This window comes from Alligator sinensis, unplaced genomic scaffold (assembly GCF_000455745.1).
Source record: "Alligator sinensis unplaced genomic scaffold, ASM45574v1 scaffold1131_1, whole genome shotgun sequence".
NCBI classification, from domain to species: domain Eukaryota; kingdom Metazoa; phylum Chordata; order Crocodylia; family Alligatoridae; genus Alligator; species Alligator sinensis.
Genome location: NW_005842218.1, coordinates 44,137 through 64,723, shown reverse-complemented (window position 1 = coordinate 64,723; position 20,587 = coordinate 44,137). Strand labels below are relative to the sequence as shown.

The following is a 20,587-nucleotide window of genomic DNA, read 5'->3' as shown; positions in this document are numbered from 1 at the left end:
CCCTACTTAACAAATTTGCTTGTAAAATTCTGTAAGTGACTTTTTTATATCTTGTCAGTAAATTTAGAAGGCAAAGAGGACTGGCAATTAACTATAGAGCCTCTCACCTCCAGATCAGAGGTCTGAATCATGCAGTGATCAATACTGCCTGATTTTTTTCCCCTTTTAGAACTCACAGACTCACAAAGGAAGAAATTACTCTTGTGATCACTCACCTTACAATCTTGCCTACATGTGCACCCAATTATAGCCATTACTGGTGGCCTAACAATGATGCAGCTGCATCAGTTAAAATCTCTGGTGTTGACAAACCCTGAATTTTCATATTGTGTCCATTATGATGACATCAAATAGAGCAGACAGAGCTGTAGTTATCTGTGTTATTCTGAAGTCAAACAGAAGGCAGGGTAGATTTGTACTAAATCAGAGGTGCATAACCTTTCATAAGCAGCAGCTTACTTCATCATATGCATCTGATGCATCTTATTTCAGCAGGTGGCTGTACCAGGCTGTCAGAATTTAACTGTTTACCAAATGATGCCATCTACAACTTCAGTATAACGTAAAGTAGAAAATGCACTGCAATACAATCAGATGTAGGTTTTAACAATATAAACATTTTTCCCATTTATTTTCCCAGACTGGTGAAAGCACTAAATAATTCTTTCACATTAGTTAAAGAAGAGAAAGCTTTTCAAAAATGGTTTATGCCCATACTGTAAGTTAACATAGTAGCTGAGTCTGAGTAGTTTAGAGATAAAAATGATCACCCACTATTATTTGTGGTAAGACCATATTTATAAATGTATTGGTTTTTTCATTTGTACTATGGCCAAAGGTGTGTTTAAAGTACAGATGGATGTGCTCCGAACTCTAGAGATCTTAAAATAAGAAATGTTGTCTGTGAAGAATTTATTTGGGGTAAAGATGATGGAGCATGTGAGAAGTCCTAGTAGAATTAAAAACATTCATTCAGAGAGGCATCTGGCACTGATGAAAATTCCATTTACTCCTTTTAGAGTGAAAGTCATGGGTTTTCTTCCAAGATTTTCAGTTTCCCTGCTTTCAGTGAGCTTGACAATAACAACTGAAATGGCGACATGATTATAATAGAATGTAAATGAAACATTTTCAGTCTGTAAGTTAACAAGGGGAAACAAGGACTACAAGACAAAGGCTATAGGACCCTCGACAAAGTATTAGTAGATGGCAGAAATTAATACATAATCAGGGTCTGAATCCCCAGTAACTGAATCCCCTTATTTCTATTTTACCAAAAACTTCTAAATTACCTTCTCTCAGTAGTATGAAGCATTACCAACCTAAAGCAGGTAAAAATCAGAAGTCAGTTCTCCTTAAGAAATCAAAAATGTATCTGTCCCCCAAAACCATGAGTTAATTTCATAAAACGCTGACACTGAGTTTTTGTTCCATCTCTTGATTTGGGGACCAAAACATGGTGATCCTACAACAGTATGTCAGTTCTGTCCAACAGTAACTTTTCAGCAGTGCATTGATTTCTAGTGTCATTTGTAAAGCCTCTGCAGTTACACAGAGTGAGGCTTGGTTCTCCAGCACCCCATGAGGCTTCTCATCCTCCCCCCCGCACAACTCCTGGAAGTCTGTCTGTCATGCCAAACTCCACTGCCCAAGTGAGGTAGAGCTAAGCTCACAGGTCATCATGACGGCATACTGTTCAGCACTGTCTTTCATAAAAAGGATAAAAATCCTTCCTGCCCCCAAAACACAGCACAAACCTACCTCCCAAATATCCCTGCCATGCAAAAAATATCTGTTCTTGTCGCATTAGTATCTCTGATCTTAGCTACAAACTAAGCAAGGGTACAGAATAAGGACTAGAATCTGCTCCAAGCTTTTACAACTAATGAATGCCATGGCTTGAAGGGGAAAGTCTTCAGTGCCTCTTCTGAAACAAATGGAGATGTGTGCTCATGTGGCTCTATGCAGCCAGATGCGATCTGGCAGTAGCATAACTAGGAACAGGCGAGTATGGCACTTAGGAAACAGGCTCCAGAATTACCACCCACCTTGGCAGAGACTGCAGCCTGACAGCCAAAGCAGCCCAATGGTGTTGCTCTTGCAGCAGCAGCTGGGTACACAGACATCATTCTGCTGCTGCACAAGCAACATCTGGTGTGGACAGATCATGATGTGGCAGTGGCTAAACCGCAGCAGTCAGGGCCTGTTTTTGAGTCCCCGACATAGGTAAGACTCCTGTGCTCCTCTTGGCACAGGAAAATAGCTAGGGCCCATCCATCTACCCCTAACTGGGGACCCTGAAAAGAGGTAAATTTCTCACCTAGTATAGTGTGAGTAAGTGATAAGTTGGGGACCTGCTGAAAATTGAGACTAGTAGAACCTGAATTCCTTTTTCTCACTCAGAATTTCTGCCAAAAGGGATATTTGTTTTGTTTTGTTTTTCCCCCTTGTATAATGAGCAAGTGTCCCAGGAAAAAAGCATAAGCTCCAGAGCACCATGGTTTTCTTGGGCTGGATAAAAAACAAAGAGCATTGGCAATAGATGATACAGGATCTGGTTCCATCAGGAGCGACCCTGATTGTATTAGACAGACTGTTCAGAAATAAGTAGTCCTTTCTAGTTGTAAATTTTCCATCTTCCTATATTTTACTGGTGTTTTTAATTACATATAAAGCATTAATATAAATGTTTATACAGACAAAGCTTCTTTGCTATTTTTCTGCGTATTTTAGTTTCTTTTTGTGTGGGTTTAGAGAAGGGTCCTCTAGGAATACAACTACAACTAGCAAGCCTAATTTTACCCTTGGAAACACCTGTGCAGTATCACCAAACAGGAGTGGCTGAGGTGGCTTTTAGGCTATGTGCAGTATCACCAAACAGGAGTGGCTGAGGGGGCTTTTGGGCTTTTAATCAAGAAACATATAACAAAAAGTAAAACCCCAGACGCACATTGTACATAGAACAGATTTACATAGTTATCCAGCAGGATGCATGCAATATGTTCTGCTAGACGTTTAATTCACCACTAGAGGGCACCCGCAGCATACTGTTAGTTTTGTAGAAACTATTTGAAAACAGAAATGACAAGTCCACCACAACTAAAAAGTTTCAATAAGATGGAGGTGAAGAGAGAAGGATGATGGGGAGAAGATGTATTTCCTCATTGTTTGACTATGTTAGTATTTTGAGCTTATCTAGTGTGCATTTTTGCAGGTAATAGATATTCCAGGTAAACAGCTTTGAGTAGGAAATGAATTAGTCAGTAAAAATCATAGAAATGTAGCATTGTTAGGGACTAGGTACCATCTAGTCCAACTCCTTGTACTAAGGCAGGATCAAATATTCCTAGAACATCTTGGATAGCTGATTTTCTAACCTGTTCTGAGAACCTGCCAGCAGGGGAGATTCCAAAAGTCCTAGGTAGCCTGTTCCAGTTCCTAATCCTTAGAAAGTTTTCCATGTATCTAACATAGATCTCCTTTGCTGCAAATAAAGCTGATGAGATTTTTTTTCCTTCCCACTGTGGTCATGTAGAACAGGTGATCACAGTCTTCCTATCTAACAATCTTTTGTGTACTGTCAGGCTACTACAACTGCCCTCTCCTCACATTTTCTCTTTTCTACTGTAAATTAACCCAATTCCACCAACCTTTACTCATTCAATATTTTCTAAATCTCTACTTATTCTTCTTGCTCTTCTTTTGTCTATTCATTTATCTATGTCTTCCTTAGAGTGTGTTGCTCAAAACTAGACACAGTATTTAGCTGAGGCTTGATCAGCACACAGCAGAGTTGAATAATTACTTTTTGTGTCTTACATACCACTCCAATGTTAATACATAATGTTCCTGTTTACACAGTGGTTTCGTACTAATATTTAAACTGTAAAATAAAATAAAAAATCACTGTAATCAACTACTTAGTGTATGCTGTATGCCCCCAATCCACAGATGATGTGCTAATAGGACCTAACTCCAAAGTTATGAACACTCATGTTTTCAATTCTGAAAGTCTGGTTCTTTACCTCAAGCAGGTGAGACTCAAGTTTTGGGTGCTGAAAGTTCCCCGTTCAATTCCTACTGTGTTAAAGGTGATGGTACCTCACACAGACCCATTCCTTTTCATGATAACATTATGCAGTATTGCTACATCATAACTTAATGTTGTAAAGAGAAAAAGGAAAGGAAAAATCTGAAAGTAATAACATTTATTTATGTATTTACAGTGAAGGAATTTTACTTACTTGCTTCAAATTAAAACAAGACTTAAAAATGAAAATTTAGTTGTGAAGGACTAGTTTTGTCATCATGTTGGCATTGCAATCACAAGTACAGTGTTTGGCTCATGTGGATGCAGTATAGTAAGATTTTATAAGAATCTGATCCAAAAATAATGGGTTTCCACATTAGTACACTTCACTGATGCCAATACTGCTGCTTCCTAATTTGAGTTTAGTTGCATTTAGTTAAAACAGAATAAATACAGAATTAAAAACCTATTGTGCCTGATCTTAGTAATATGTAATACATTATACTTGAAGATTACATAAAAACTAAAATATGTTAATTTTAATGTGTGTGTATGAGTGAGAAACCTGTTAAGATGAAGCAGACATTATTGCTGCATTATTGGCGAATAATTTAAGTATCTGACATGTAAAAGTCAAAGATATCCTTTGTTCTTGTTTATGGAAACTGTATTTATATTGCAGTTCCTAGCTGTGATATCCTAGCTAGAATTCTATAGACCATTCTAGTATTTTGGCCATGAATACAATGTTACAGTAACAATATGGGGGACTGATAAGGGACTAATCAAAACCAAGTCTTTAAGATCCGGAATTGAAGGTGAAAGGCAATGTAGACACAACAGCTAATCAGAGGCAGAGAAGCAGGTTGGTGCAGCTGATTGCTACCAGCTCCATGCTAGGATCTGACTTTGCTGGTCATGCTGCCTTAAGGGGCATATCGCAATTTAGGGATTGGTTAAGGCAAGATTTCATTTTGGGAATATAGATGGAAAAAGTAGTCTGCCCAAGAGGTCCCAAAGTTTTCTCGGTCCTCTGGTTTGTATAATCATAATCACCTCCTATTCCAGAGACTGACTTATAGACATTTACAAAGAAACTGAAACAGCAGCAGGCCCTTCATCTGGGTGATGCCAAAGTCTGCACAAAGCTAATCTGTACAGGAGGTGGCCCAGCTGCCAATCCTATTCTTCCTGTGAAAGCTGGTTTCAAAGTACTGGGTCTGGGCAAAAAGGAAAGTAACACTTGTCACAGCCCTAGTCTGCCTTACTCTCTGCTAGAATCAGCATTGTTCTCAAGTCAAGTCCCTCAAGCAAATCCCCCTCTCAGTCTTCAGGAGACTCTTGTGTGACCAGGATGGATCTGAAGGGTGTTGATACATCTCCTTGACGTGCTTTATTTAACTGAAAGAGCACCTGGGAATCTCCAGAGAGTTTTGTGGCTGGTCCCTACCACTGATCAGGTGTGAGTAAAGGCTCTGTTTTTATTATTATTATTATTATTATTGGCAGGCTTCACAGCCCCTCTGTAGCTCTATCAGTTTGAACTTGAGTCAATTACATTCTGGGCATGTCTACACAAGACATTTGTTGTGCAGTTGACTAATTAACTGCCCAGTAAATGTCTTGGTGTCTACACACGTGCATCTATTAGGCCACCCCTATTTTGCCCCTATTTTACACCTACACATGCACCCTTATTTCATGGGCCCCTATTAGGATGCACAAGACTAATAAACTCCACAACAGGGTAGTACTTGTAAACAAGTATAAGTGCTTCCCTGCTGCGGAGCTTTTTCGTGCACAACAGCACTTGTGTAGACGCTACCCCGGCTGGCTGGGGCACAGGGTGTTTCAGTGTGGGGCTAGCCAGGGGGTAGCTCCCACACTGAAGCATGCTTGTGCCCCAGCCAGCTGCTCTGCAGCACATGGAGCCTGATCAGAGCAGCCCTGGACTGGTAGGCTGACCCACCCGGGTCTCCTCTTAGCCTGGCCTCCTCCAACCAGGCTTCATTTGCTGCGCATGAATAAACTCCAGAGCAATATGCTCCAGAGTTGTTTTGCTCTAGGCACACTTTCAAGCAGCATGCCTTGGAGCAAAAAACTCCAGGGCAATAAGCTCCAGTGTTTATTCATGCACATTAATCGCATGTGTAGATACACCTGCTAAGTACTATTTATTTATCTTTACTAACTTGAAACCATGTGCCAATTGTGTTGAGGCCCAGTCAAAGGTATGGAGAGATAAGCAAGTTACCACAAGTAAAGTAGGGTGGAAGCTAGAGAGCATCAGCTACCCCATTGTGACTGTCCACGCGCCTTCTTTTACTCCACAGTAAATGTGAGACAGCTTGCACCTCAGTGGAAGTGGGTGGGCTGCCTTGAATTTACCATGATGTAAGAGTACAGGCAGTTCCTAAGGAACAGCTGATGTACTGTAACATAACATCACAGCTTACTTTGCACTAACTTAGTTGTGTGTGCCCATACACTAAAGTCCTGCTTTCCTGTTAGTGCATCAGGTCCCAGCCTATTCTTGCTGAAGTCTCCTGAAGTGATTCCTGCAAGCAGGCCTGTCAGAAACACTAGGGATGATGAGGAATCAATTAATAACTGGGCATCCCACTGCCACTCAAAAGGCTGATACTTCTCTCTCAGAAAATGAGACCTACTCTACTGCTATGAAGCTAAACTGTTTCTATCGGCAACTCCAGAAAGAAGTTTCTGCTGAGCCTCAGCATTCTTGATGACGTTTTGTATGAACACCTGATACCAAAGGAATATTTTATAATGTTGCATCACTGAGCATCTTCAAAGGTCCTGCTTACATTGGACAAACTTTGTTTTCTGAAACTGTCAACTGAGCGAAAGGACGGCAGTTGTCCTGCTTGTCCCCACTTCTTCTGTTTGAAATGGTGATCTGAGCTGCTATTGTGGACATCTCACCACCTCGTTTGTCCTGGGTCAGGACTCCTCTCTCTGAAGTTGGGTTCAGGTTGGACTCTGTGATCTCGATGTCACTGCATTTGAACATCTGAATCAAACACCGCCTGAACTAGAATTTTAAAATAGAAAAGATAAGTCAAAATGTATTATAACACTTAAAGTATCTCTGTGAAGCTGTTTGTATTTTGGCTAAAACCTCTTAGCTGGGAGCATCTCAGAGCTGGGAATGTGTGGGGATAGCTGTCATCACCACTGAATGTTTGTTTTTGCAACTGATGCAACAATTACTCTCGTGCAAAAACCCCCAGCAACACTCCAAAGGGACAGAGACAGTGAGAAATCATACTTTTTAAACATCATTTTCCCTTCAGTCATGTTACTAACAATTACTTAGAACCCTCAATGTGGAATTGACCAATGATGTTTGTAATTTCTCCAGTTTGCTTTTGTCAGGTGACTTCTGGGCCCAGGAAAACAGTTTATTTACACGTGTGAGCTGAGCATAGCAACATCATACTTCTGTGCTGCCCTAAAAGCCAAGTGCATTCAAGCTGTAGGACATAAGGAGGGTGACCCTCATCCCTGAGATGTAGAATCGTGGGAGTAAATGAATTAGCTGCTATTTCAGTACCTCAGCTGAATACAACATTCATTTCAAGTATGTTTTCTTTTCTATTTAATAATTTGCAGCACCCAGAGCACATCTACACGAGACATTTACTGTGGAGCTGCCTAATTAGCTCCTCCATAAATATCTTGGCATAAAAACAAGTACAGAGTTTTTTGGTGTGCAGCAGTGCATGTGTAGATGCTGACCAGTTGACCGGGGTATAAGGGTGCTTCAGTGCAGGGGCTGCCTGCCAGCTAGCCCCATACCAGAGCATCCTCATGCATTTATGCCCCAGCCAGCTCCACCACAGCACACAGAGCTGGGTCAGAGTAGACCCTTACCAGCCAGGGCTACTCCGACCCAGATGAACGTGCCACAGTCCTAGGTGCATGTTCAAATGGTGCACCTAGGAGCAATGAACTCTGATGTGATAAGTGCCAGAGTTTATTGCTTTGCATTAATTGTGCCTGTAGACATGCCCCCAGTCTGTTTAATGTTTCTGCCAGCTACTGTACAGCCCATAAACCATTCCTTTTCATTTAGCTTATTACTAAATCTGTTACCAGAACAGGCACCCATCAGTCAGGTTTCTTGTCCTAATCAGTCCTCCCTCAGCTCTTGATACCTCTAAGGCAGTTCTGCACCCCAGGCAGTGACAGCACATGAAGCAGTGACTGCACTTGTGTTGCCAATGGTAGCACATCAGCCAGGAGAGCAGTGGTGGTGGCTGCTATTTTGTACCTTCATGAGGCCAGAATTTGGGGCTGGTGTTGTGGTTACCTCCCACACTCCCCTTAGTTACACTGCTGATATACTAATTCCACCCCAAAAATCTCTCTTACAGCAGCACACATAATTTCCCCCCTCCTAATATATACAGCCAAAAACACAAGGTTTCTCTCCTCAAAATTCAGCATGCACCAATACTGCCCCCTCCATATACACATCACACACACCAATGTTGCAACCTCTAGAAGTCTTCAAAACTGAATTGTCATGCACATCTTCCAGAGAGAGAGTGGTTCTCATCTCTTTGGTCTATTTTCCCATTCTAACTTCTCAAACTTCCAATAATAACTATTATTTAGCATTTAAATGTGCCTCTGACTAATGACTTTGTTAAACATACTTCATCACATTAAAAGATCTGCAATTTATATGGTAGTAGAGCTCAGAGGCTAGTCAGCTCAGGCCCCTGTTCTGCTAGGCATTGTTCCACTACATAGAAAGTAACTGTCCATTATCCCTAAAATTGGAGTCTGTTACATTCCACAGCCTATAGATTTACATGTAGGTAGAAAAAAATAATTAATTATTGAATAAACAATATCATTCACTTGGAAGTAAGACAAAGTATCAGACTATGAGTTAAAGCCATACAGTACCTGTTTGTTCATAAAGACATAAATAATTGGATTGTAAACAGTAGCTGTCTTGGCAAAGAAAGCTGGCATAGCTGCCAGACAAGGATCCAACTCCATGGAAGGGCGTGCAGTAACAAGAATGGAAAAGGCTGCATATGGAGACCAGCAAACTAGATATGCAAGTATCATTATAACAATCATTCTAGTGACTTGTCGCTCAGGTTTCCTGGTAGTCCCCAATCTGCCTTGAGTATCTGACACCTTAGGAAGAAAAGAGAGAGAGAGAGATTCCAGAAATCTTGCTAGAAAATAGGCAAGGACTCATACCAATAAACCTCATGAGATGACTGTAAGAATTTGCCATCACAATAGGACTTCTGTTGTTGAAGGCAGAAAGACCACTATTATTCAGTCATAAAGTGGGAAGCTTCCTTAACAATGATGTGAATTACTATATAATTTTGCTATGTACCAGCAGAGATAAACATGGCTTCAGTCAGTACCCAGGGTTCTAGCTAGGCTTCTGCAGCCCATATGGAAGCCCATGCTGCCACAACTTCACTGTTACTAGTGTCCAAACCTATTAGTTCAGAGTGGCACAGGACTGATCTATGGCCTACATGAATGGCATTGTCAGCCCTGTGGACCAGCCCAATAGGCACTGCATATGGCATAGTCCCAGATGAGCTGAAGCAGATGCCATATGCAGCATATGAATCAACTGGAGACCAAAGTGTAGTGAGAAGCTGCATGATGGGGGTCTACAGGCTGTATCTGACCTGTAGGCTGCATCTTTGACACCACTGGGCTAGATGAAGGCCAGTTGAAGTATGTCTACACATGATGCAGTAATAATTCCTGACTGCAGCATAGAACACTCTTTAATATAGTCTCATTGAAAAATATATTTGTAATGTATGTAATTGCTAATAACTTGCGTCTGACCACACACAGAATCATAGAAAATTAGGGTTGGAAGTGACCTCAGAAGATCATCTACTCCCCGCACCCCCTGCTCAAAGCAGGACTATCCTCATCTAGATCATCCCAGCCAAGTCTTTCTATATCTGGGTCTTAAAAACCTCCAAGGAGGGAGATTCCACCATCTTTCTGGGTAACCTGTTCCAGTGTTTTATTACCCTCCTAGTGAGAAAATTCTTCCTAATATCTAACCTAAACTTCCCTTACTGCAACTTGAGACAGTTGCGCCTTGTTCTGTGATCATGAACAAGATGAGCAGAATCTGACCCTCCATTTACAACCCAGTGCCATAATTTTATGAAGCTCAATAGAACCCTTCTACCATGTGTTCAAATAGCCAAAATTGGTCTGTTGCCTCAATAAAAGTAGCTAGTCTAAAAGTATGAAGCAGAAAGAAGGGTTGAATCCTCAGATGACATAAATCAGTAGGGCTCCATTAGCTTCCCCAGAGCTACATCAAATTTTATCATCTGAAGATATAGGCCATAGCAGAAGTGCTCATGGCATGGCCCTGTCAGTTTCCAACGAACCTGTGTTCTGCTAAATACCTTGTCAGAAGGACACAAAAAAGGAAAGGAAGCTGAAGATACGTCTCAAAGCATGTTAAAAATAGGCCTCGTCTTGCAAAATGATCCAACTTGAGTACATTCTTAGCAAAGTTGCTGGAGGCAATCTGTCCGCTTCATATCTTGCATCCTTTTGAGCAGCTCTTTTTTCTCCCCTTTATCAGTTGGCAGCTAAATATAATTGCCAACACAATTACATGACAAATACAAAAAATGCAGTTCCCCTCACCCCACGTGTCACCAGTTTTAAGACACTTCTCCATATGAGTTCTTTCACTAGCTTCAGAAATTTCAGTCTTCTCCAAACCTGATTTTTCATCACTTGGCCACTGCTGAAGTTGCACTGTTTAATTAAACATGGGACACGAAGCAGACAGAATTAAACCAAAGCAATTTAGCATGTACACACTTACACCAGATTATGCATGCATTGGTTTAGCCTGTACCTAAAAAGGAGATTTTGGTGAATCAGATGTCAGATATTCAAAATATGCATATAGTGCTGATTTTTCAGAATGCCTTTACAAACCGATGTGCTGTATCAATATTACAAGACCTTATCTTAATTGTAGCTGTACTTTACATGTGCAATAGGTGATCATTAGAGCACTAGTGTGGATCAGGCTCTCTGGGGCTTCATAAGAGAAGAATAGCCATGAACTAATAACATATATAAGGATTAAGGGAGCACTCCTGGTATTATGGAAGGAGTCCTCTTCCTATGAAGATCACTTGGACACCTTTAATTTGTTTAAGATCAGACATACAAGGATATTTAGTAATGTGTGGTCTGAGAAATATGAAATAAAATTAGCTTGAGTGATTACCATGTCATGGTACATACATATTCTCTGGGCAGTCTCATTTAATTGCTTGTTCTGTCTATAACAGTGTAGTTTATGAAACTGTGAGTTGTTAAATAATTAATATGAGAAGTGTGCTAGCTTTAAGTGATGTTAGAACTCCTGGATCTAGATCAATAATAAATGAAAGAATTTCAGCTTCAGTAAGAAAGGGAGGACTAAAAACTGCAAGCAGGTTGCCTTTCCCTAAGGAAAAGAAAATGTTGGTACACAACAAAGTAGATTCAGCTCAATTGTCTGTTCTTCAAGCATTCCAAGTCAGTTTTTGAAAGATATTTAAGTTTTTAGGAACATCTCCAGGTAATTTTCAAAAGCATCCACATGCTTCCAGTGGAGGGTGGTTTAAGTTTTGTATTATATGTTTCCATCTGGTTTGATTGTGTTGCTCTAGATTTAGTAGTCATAAGTTAGGGTTTCTTAATTATCAAATAAATGAAGTTGTTTTATTTATATTATCTTTTAAATAAATAAATACCTGAAATTGTTTGCTTTATAGTAGCAATATAATATACTTTCCTTAATAAAGGGGCACTGCAGTATTATCCAAGCTCTGGAACCAAATAATTTAGCCATAAGGTTGAAAAGCCTTGGGAGTGAAGTGAATTTGGAATCTCACAGTTAGCAAAAACAGTGACAATAATTTCTTTTTTAGAAAAGATGTCTGTTTATAGAAACAAATTGAGGAAGACTATAGGAATGAAGAGTTCTTGCAATATATCTTCAATGACAATAATAATATTGAAGTGTTACCACCTAGGAGCCCCATCCCTGGGTCTAGGATTATGGTGCTGGTGGGTTATACAAATATATAACAAAAAAAGATGATCTGTTCCCCCCAAAGAGTTCATAACATATCGTTATCTCTTTTTGAATGAAAGAATCTCAAATCCCTCTACTTGTATAGGAATCACTTTCTCCATATCCCCATAGAGGCGACTGCTTCTAGACAGGAACATTAAATATGTTTAATTGTTAATAATATTTTAGGAGAGGAACTTAAAAATAGTATTAATGCTGGAAAAAAGTGGAGTTACTTAAGTTCCTACACTGCTGCTCACCTTAGATTGTTAGAAGGACCTAGGAATTCTGGTTCTTGGTTTCTATTTTGGTTAATTCCTGTATTATATGACTGTTTAAGACGTATGATTTCTCAGAAAAATCAGTTGTGATAGTTTTATTTGAATTGTGTGGGCATATATTTGAGCATGATAAAAAACTGTAATCAGAAAAGCTTTTAAAAGCAAACTCATTATTGTTTGTGTTCTGTGTTCCCAATGGAACTACGCAGACACACATACTGAGCTTACACACAGTTGCTATGCATTAAAAACAATGTATAACACCAAATATGAGGAGTGGAAAAAATGCTAATGACCTTAGTATTCTGTAGGATTGACTTTTTTTCAGTGTTTAATTTTTAAAAATATTTTTTCAGCAATTGCAGTGATTATTATATTATCAGTTGTTTTTAGTTTAACAGAATGGGGGTATTTATAACCCCATTCCTAAAGTTCCGCTTTGAGTCATGACAGGCTTAAATTCAGAAAACAAAAATTGTGCTGGTCATGCTATATCATATCATCATATGTAAGACTTTCCAAGAAAAGTGTACATAGTTTCATATACATTTATCTAAAGAATAGATGCATTATTTTAGAAATGTAACTCAATAAAAGCACTGGATATTGGGATTGGATATTCATCAATTTTACAGATTATTGAAAGTTCAGGTATTCAGTTCCTTAAGTGTTCCCTTTTGCCTTGTATTATCCGCAGAAAATGTAATATTTATGTAGAATAAATAAAAAAGGCATTTGACTATGCCAAGCACTTAAAAAAACTTCAAGATTAGGATGAAGCTTTATGACAGTGCCTCAGTGCCAGCTAAACAGAGGTAATAATATTCTTCCCTGCACCAGATAAAACTACTCCATACAGAACATGGGGATGTGCATGTGTGCATGCATGTGCATGTCTGTGTGTGTATTTTTCCTGACTCCACTATTTTGTGAAAGATCACAATAGTTATTAAGTAAGAAATAAAAGCATTTTCTCCAGGTCTTGTCTGTCTGGGTCCTGAAGTCCTGGAGAAATGTTAGGATTCAGTTTACCACCTACCACCCTATTTACTGGGCACCATTTACATTTCCTACAAAGCTAATGTAAAATTCTTATTACTTCTGTGTGTCAGAGTATTAAAGAGTTCTGTTCTGAATATCCACTGTCCTATTCCACAACACAGCTCTCAAAATTTTCAAGCACAGGAACATTAAGCCAGATTCTGCTTTACCTTTTTTAGTCTGAAGAAATTCCATTGATTTAAAGTCAAACTAAATAAAATCATATTGGCTTGTTCGGCTTTTTTGTCTCTGTGCTATAATATAATAATTTTAATAAGAAATGATAAAACTGTTGAATACATTCTGTGTCTGGAAATACAACTTGGTTGCAGGTTGCTCTTTTTAGAAATATGCATGTGTGATGAAAACTCTAAACAAATGTGTGTTTACCTTCCTTAGCTTCCGCACCAGTTTTCCATAGGATCCCAGAATCACTAGCAGAGGAATTATGAAGCAGGTGGTGAAGAATGTTATAATGTAGGTATTATCATTATAGGTTCCTGAATACCTACAGGAAACAAAATGTATTTTTAATTTTATGTTATTACTTGTTCCATTTATTTTATTCAATGCAAAAAGATGATTTTTCTCCCCAAGTATCACTCAGTTTTTGAAAACTTTTTAATTTTTTTAAAAAGAAAATAATTGTATAAGTTTTTCATGTGGTTCTTCATGAACTCTGCTTTTGGAGATCAGTTAATTCCAATGAGAAGTGACAGTGTCACTATCAGCATTTTGACTGTCTGAAGTCTACATAAACTATACACAGCATTTTACTAATAGTCTTTAAATTCACTGAAATCTTTAAGGAGCACCCTGAGAAGACAGGACCTCAGTTTTTATAGTTTTAGCTAAACCCCCACTCACTGCAGACTTCATGATACTTATTTTACTTTAGTTCTTGCATATTATTCAGCTCTGTTTAATAGAATGTGCTAAAGGCATCCTATTTTTAGTTTGTGTTTAATTGAGTATTTTTGTTTGTTTATATACATGTCTATACATATTTTTATAGACATAGTATTCAATTATAAAGCATTTTGTTAAGTCTTTGAAATGAAGGTATCCATAGAACTGTAACATTATTGTTTTATTCAAGATGATTTAAGTTATCCACCTATTAGATATTTCAGCCAAATTTTCAAAGGCTTCATATTAAAGTTTGTGTTTCTTTGGTATAGACATAAATTCCACTGAAGTGTATGCAAACACCTGTGTATATGTACAACTCAGGGCTTTTTTCCCCACGTACACTGGAGTTTGCATAAGCAAAAGTGGGCATGAAGTCTACTGGCCTTCTGTCCACCGATGCCCTAAGCAATAATAGAAAAAGCAGTGCAGAAACAGTTGTTTACAGTAATTGTAGACAGTTCCCCTTTAAATCAGGGAACTTGACATTCATTTTTTTACATTCTATCTTCTTAATGCTGCATATGTTTGCATCATTCATTCATCGTTCTCTACCTCTAATGCTCCAAGCATGTAGGAAAAGGGTCAGGCACCTCTGGCCTGATTCACCCCACAGAGTGATTCTATCTAGCCTGAAAAGCTGGGATTTCAGAGGCATTTTGCTGGTGAAACGGGGTTCACCTGCACAGTGATCAGGAAATAAGGAGATGCATCAGGCACTGTGCAGTGGGGAGAAGCAGACACTATGCAGTGGCTTGGTTGGAAGGACAAGCCCCACTCTTATTATTTAGACCCAACACTCCTGAAATCTTGCCAACTCCTGATCTAAGATATTTTTTTCTTTATGGACCTAATCCTGAGAAGGTGAAAGGGTAGCTGCAGATGTCTGAAACAACCTAGGGTAGTGTAGCCTTGGATTTTATTTTTTCATTGCTGTGCTCTGAGTTACCTTACCAGTTGGGTTCACAGGTAGTGCCAATCTTGCTGGTAGTATAACTGCTCCAACCCATGGTCGGTGGAATGGTCCAGATAAAAGAGAAGATCCACACAAAGGCAATGCCCAGGGTTGCATGCTTCCCCCTCAGGCGTATATTTCCCAATGGGCGACAGATAACAATGTACCGCTCAAACGCCAGCAGAGCAAGGGACCAGAGAGCAACAATCCCTGTAATGAAAATGCATGACTAGGGTTAAGAATAATCTAGGAGCATCATAGTATATCCAAGAGCAAACTCTATTCTGCAGCAGATGCCTTTTCTGCTAGTTAAATTTGAGACTGGATATGTTAATATTATTACCATATATTAGTTTTATGTGCAAAAGATGTACAGTTTCTCACTGAATCTGCAAGAACACCCTTGTATGTCATCTACAATTAAGGGACTAAAAGCTGTCTTTAAAAAACAGATGAAAATGAGGACTGAATAAATTTTAACCAGATTTAGTACATCTTACTTCTTTTGTCTTACAGCTCAAACCTATGAGCAGCTGTCTACAGGTTCAAGGAACCATTTCTGCTATCCATGCATAATGTAATCAGTTACAGAGTCACCTAATCACACTTCCACCAGACAGGACTTACACCACATGGAACAGTGGTAAGCGGATACAGGAGTTAGCAGGGTGGCACTGGCCACTCAGTGATTTTTATCTCTGTGCACTGCTTAAAGCAGTCTCATAGCAGACATAGTTAAGGATCTGGCTTGATCATTCACAGTGGTGCTTCCAAAAAACCTTCTCCTTGTCATAGATTTCATAGCTTCATAGACACTGGGGCTGGAAGGAACCCCAGAGGATCATCAAGTCCAGCCCCCTCCCCAGGGGCAGGAAGTCCACAGGGATCATAGGATCCTAGCAAGAGAAACATCCAAATGTTTCGTGAAGGCGTTCAAAGTAGGTGCTTGAACCACCTCCAGCGGCAGTCTATTCCAAACTTTGGGGGTTCAGACAGTAAAGAAGTTCTTCCTTATGTCCAGCCTGAAATGGTGATGGAGGAGTTTATGATCATTCAACCTTGTCATCCCTTGGGGTACTCTGGTGAACAAATGTTCCCCCAGATCCTGGTGAGCACCCCTGATAAATTTGTAGGTGGCCACCGGATCACCCCTGAGCCTGCAGTTTTCCAGGCTGAAGAGTCCCATGGCTCTCAGCCTCTCATCATAAGGTCTGTTTTCCTGACCTTTGATCATTCACCTGGCTCTCCTCTGCACTCTCTCAAGCTTCTCCACATCCTTTTTGAATTGTGGAGCCCAAAACTGGACGCAGTACTCCAGCTGTGGCCTCACCAAGGCCGAGTACAAAGGGGGAATGACATCCTGGGATTTGCTTGAGAAGCATCTGTAGATGCAAGCCAGCGTTTTGCTTGCTTTACTAACCACAGCATCACAATGAAGGCTCATGATCATCTTGTGGTCAATCATGACTCCCAAGTCCCTTTAGTCTGTAGTGCTAACCAGCGCTGCCAAGCCTATAAGCATGCTGCAGGTTTTTCCTCCCAAGGTGGAGAACCTTGCATTTTTTGGTGTTAAACACCGTTACGTTCTCATCTGCCCATTTCTTGAGCCTGTCAAGGTCAGCCTGGATCACTCCTGTCCTCAGTTCTGGACGCTTTACCCCTAGAGTTTGGTGCCGTTGGCGAACTTGGCCAGTCCGCTTCTGACACCAATGTCTACATCATTAATGAAGATGTTAAATAGTATGGGCCCAAGGACAGAGCCTTGAGGGACCTCACTGGTCACAGCGCACCATAACAATTGACTTCCATCAACCACCACCCTCTGGGTCCCACCGCGGAGCCAATTCCCCAGCCAGCAGATCGTGGAGAAGCTGAGGCCACAGTTAGCCAGTTTTGCCAAGAGGTGATCATGGGATACCAGATCAAAGGCTTTTTTAAAGTCAAGATATACGACATCAATCTCTTCTCCCTAGTCCAGGTGATAGGTCACCTGGTCATAAAAGGAAATTAGATTGGTCAAGCAAGACCTACCCACAACAAACCCATGCTGGCTATCCCTCAGGATGTTGCCATCAGCTAGTCTGTTAAGGATGGCCTCTTTGATAATCTTTTCCAAGACCTTCCCCGGGATAGAGGTCAGGCTGATAGGCCTGTAGTTTGCTGGATCCACTTTCCTCCCCTTCTTGAAGATAGGTACCACATTGGCCTTCTTCCAATCTTCGGACACTTCACCAGAGTGCCAGGAGTTCTCAAAGATCCATGCCAGGGGCTGGGCTATGATGCTTGCCAGCTCCTTGAGTACCCTCAGGTGTAAACCATCAGGGCCAGCTGACTTGAAGGTATCCAGCCTGTCACGAGGTCAGCTTTGATGGAGGGTAAGGAAACTCCCTCGCCCAGGCCTCCCTGTCCCATAGTGGGCAGGGGCATCCCATGGGACTGGTGAAAAACTGACTCAAAGTACCCAAGTTTGCTTTTTCCTGGGTGTCAGTTGTCAGTTGTCCCATCTGGTTTAGCAGGGATCCAATGTTGCCCTTGCTTTTCCTCCGGCTCCCCACATATCTAAAAAATAACTTTTTATTGTCCTTGGTATTTGTAGCTAGCTGGATATTTGTAGCTAGCTTGAAATTTGTAGTTAGCATCACAGCCTTGGCTTTCCTGGTTTGCTCTCTGCAGGTCTGGACCAGAGCAAAGTATTCTTCCTTGGTGGTGGATCCAGTCCTCCATCCTTTGTAGGACTTTCTTTTAAGACACAGGATATCCAAAGCCCAAAATTCAGTTGTCAAACTCCATGCCCAAAGATTTACAGTTGCACTTTATTTTGTAGTTAAGTGGTGTATAATACTTCAATATCTCCTTGTCTGAGCACAGGATTGGGCATCAACAACTATTGAGCCCATATGATATTAGCTCTGCCCTTATGTGTCCCACCTCATTGGCCCATGTAGGCAAATACTAATTAAAGGTTTAATTGGTCAATGGTTGAATGGTTAGAGGTTTAATTAGTTAATGTTTGTTAAGCACATTGTGGAAAAAAATTACAGGTGAGTGCTAAATGCTTATTAACAGCATGTAGGCAATCATGTGATTTGGACAGAATCTATTGCCAAAAGAAGATATAACAAATAAAATGCTTAAAACATAAATCCTCTAGTTATCCTGAATCTCACACTCTGACTTACTTACTATTTCAGAATAGTCCAAGAAAGCTGCCAATGTAAAGGAGGCTTGGAATAGATGAACCTCTCTGGCACTCTTCTGGAATGGATCAGCTCTCTTTAAAAGGTAAGAGATCTTCCTTAAGGGTTACCCACCATGGGCTGCTCTCATCTATCATTACCAATCATTACTGCTGTATACCAGTATTTTTAAGTTCACTCTTTAATGCTGTCATTTACAGAAGAGTTGACCTTCCTAGAACGTTCCCATGGCTATGTGACTTCTGTCACTACACCCATCTGTAAGTCGACAATAAGAAAAGAGAGATAGGGACCTTTGATTTGTGTTGGGTTGGGTTGGGTAGTTTTTGGTGGGGTACACTGGCTCAGTTTCTATTAATTTTTTATTTGGTCTGAAGAGGTGGGAGAGGTATTAGGAGTAGTGACAATTTGATAGGTTTATTTTTTTATTTTTTATTTATTAGTTTTAGTACACTTTGTATATTTGGTAGGGTTCATAAAAATGATAGCTTTGAAATATATCATGTGGAAATTAATTTATAATTGTTATTTACAACTACTCTTACTGTTTCAGAGACTACCATTACAGAAGGTTCACAGTCCCTTCCAAGCCACAGGAAGATAACCCTAAAATTGGATATTTCACTATCAAACCATGTTTTCATATTTTGCAAACAACAGGACCATGCTCTCTCTCTCTCTCCCACACATACATTGTCTCACACTATGAAAAGTGTTAAATATTGTTGATGGAACATTGTTCCACCATTGTCTAATAGAAAATATAACCAAGTATGCATTAAAAATATTTTCCTGCTATAAAGATATTCATTGAATCATATGCATACAGGAAGCCACTGGCAGCAGCACATATTTAATTGGAAACAACCAGTGAAATAAACTGCATGTTAACTTGATGACTTTTCCTTTAAGTTTACAAAACAGTGGTGTTGTCCCTGAGGAAAGCTTTTTTTCAAAGCATCTGGTAAGAAAAGTGGAAGTTCAAATACAAAAAAAGGTAAGCTTACCAAAGAATGTAACAGCAAATCCTTCCATCACACAAGCCCAGCGTCCCATATAAAAATAGCCTTTTAAATTGGTAAAAAAGCTGATAGTGCCACCAGTCAATGAAACTAGGAAATCAGCCACAGCTAGGTTTACTATGACATAATTGACAGGTTGCCTCAACTGTTTGAACTTCAAAGTCACCAGTATTACAGCAAAGTTCTCAGAAAGGGACAGACATGTCACCAGGAACATAAATGCAGCCAGAAACTTGAAGTTCCATGGCTGGATGGAGTCCAAAGGATGCTGGAAAGGATCCCAGGCTGTGGAGCTCACGGATGGATCAGAGAACAGTGACTCATTTTCAGGTGCTCTGGACATATCCATTTTTCTCTCTCTCTGGAAAAGGGAAGAATATTAGGTAGGATGGGGGGGTTATAGTTGATAGATATTATTCAGGTTTAAAAGGAAAAAATTGCCATTCCAAACAGAACTGTAGACAAAATCTCCATGCTTTGTAACTAGAGGAAATAAAAGTTTTGGTTAGCAAAGTGCTCAGTGATGAACGTGGGAACAATTCCAAGCAGGATGATCTCTTACACGTAGTATAATCTTCTTTCTTCTCTCCAACTGCAGCTCTTACAGTATGCACTTCTGAAATAAAGCCCAACTACAGGAACAGCAGGTTTTCTCCTTTTATAACAGCCAACAGTAGTGCAGAAATATACCTCTGATCATCCCTATTATCTGGGAAAAGCTGAGGCTCGGACTGGAATCCTTCCTTGCAATCCAGCACTTCAGAAATGAAACAATCCCCTTGTTAGTAGTAAAGGTGGGTGATCTTCCCCATGCCTCTCACTGCTGGAAGCACAACAAAGTGAAGGCTTCTTTCTGACTGATTTGCTTGAGAGGGGGCTGCTGTGACAACATTGTTCGTGGATGCCAGAGCAGATGTAAAATGTGGCAATGATATTGCAGCATTAAGCTGTCCAAATCTAAGCTATGCTGCTTGATAAATTACTTTTCCCAAAACTATGCACTCGCCTGTATTATTCACTGCTTCAT

General features: G+C 40.1%; 1 protein-coding gene across 1 annotated transcript; it reads right to left on the bottom strand.

The window, feature by feature from the left end:
• Nucleotides 1-6,851: 6,851 nt before the first annotated feature.
• On the bottom strand, nucleotides 6,852-19,909 carry LOC102376293 (opsin-VA-like). The gene is made up of 5 exons (XM_006027015.1): nucleotides 19,546-19,909; nucleotides 15,341-15,551; nucleotides 13,868-13,985; nucleotides 8,969-9,208; nucleotides 6,852-7,082 (listed from the first exon to the last, which is right to left on the bottom strand). The coding sequence occupies exons 1-5, from the start codon at nucleotides 19,907-19,909 to the stop codon at nucleotides 6,852-6,854; spliced, it is 1,164 nt and encodes a 387-aa protein (XP_006027077.1).
• Between the last annotated feature and the right edge of the window lie 678 nt (nucleotides 19,910-20,587).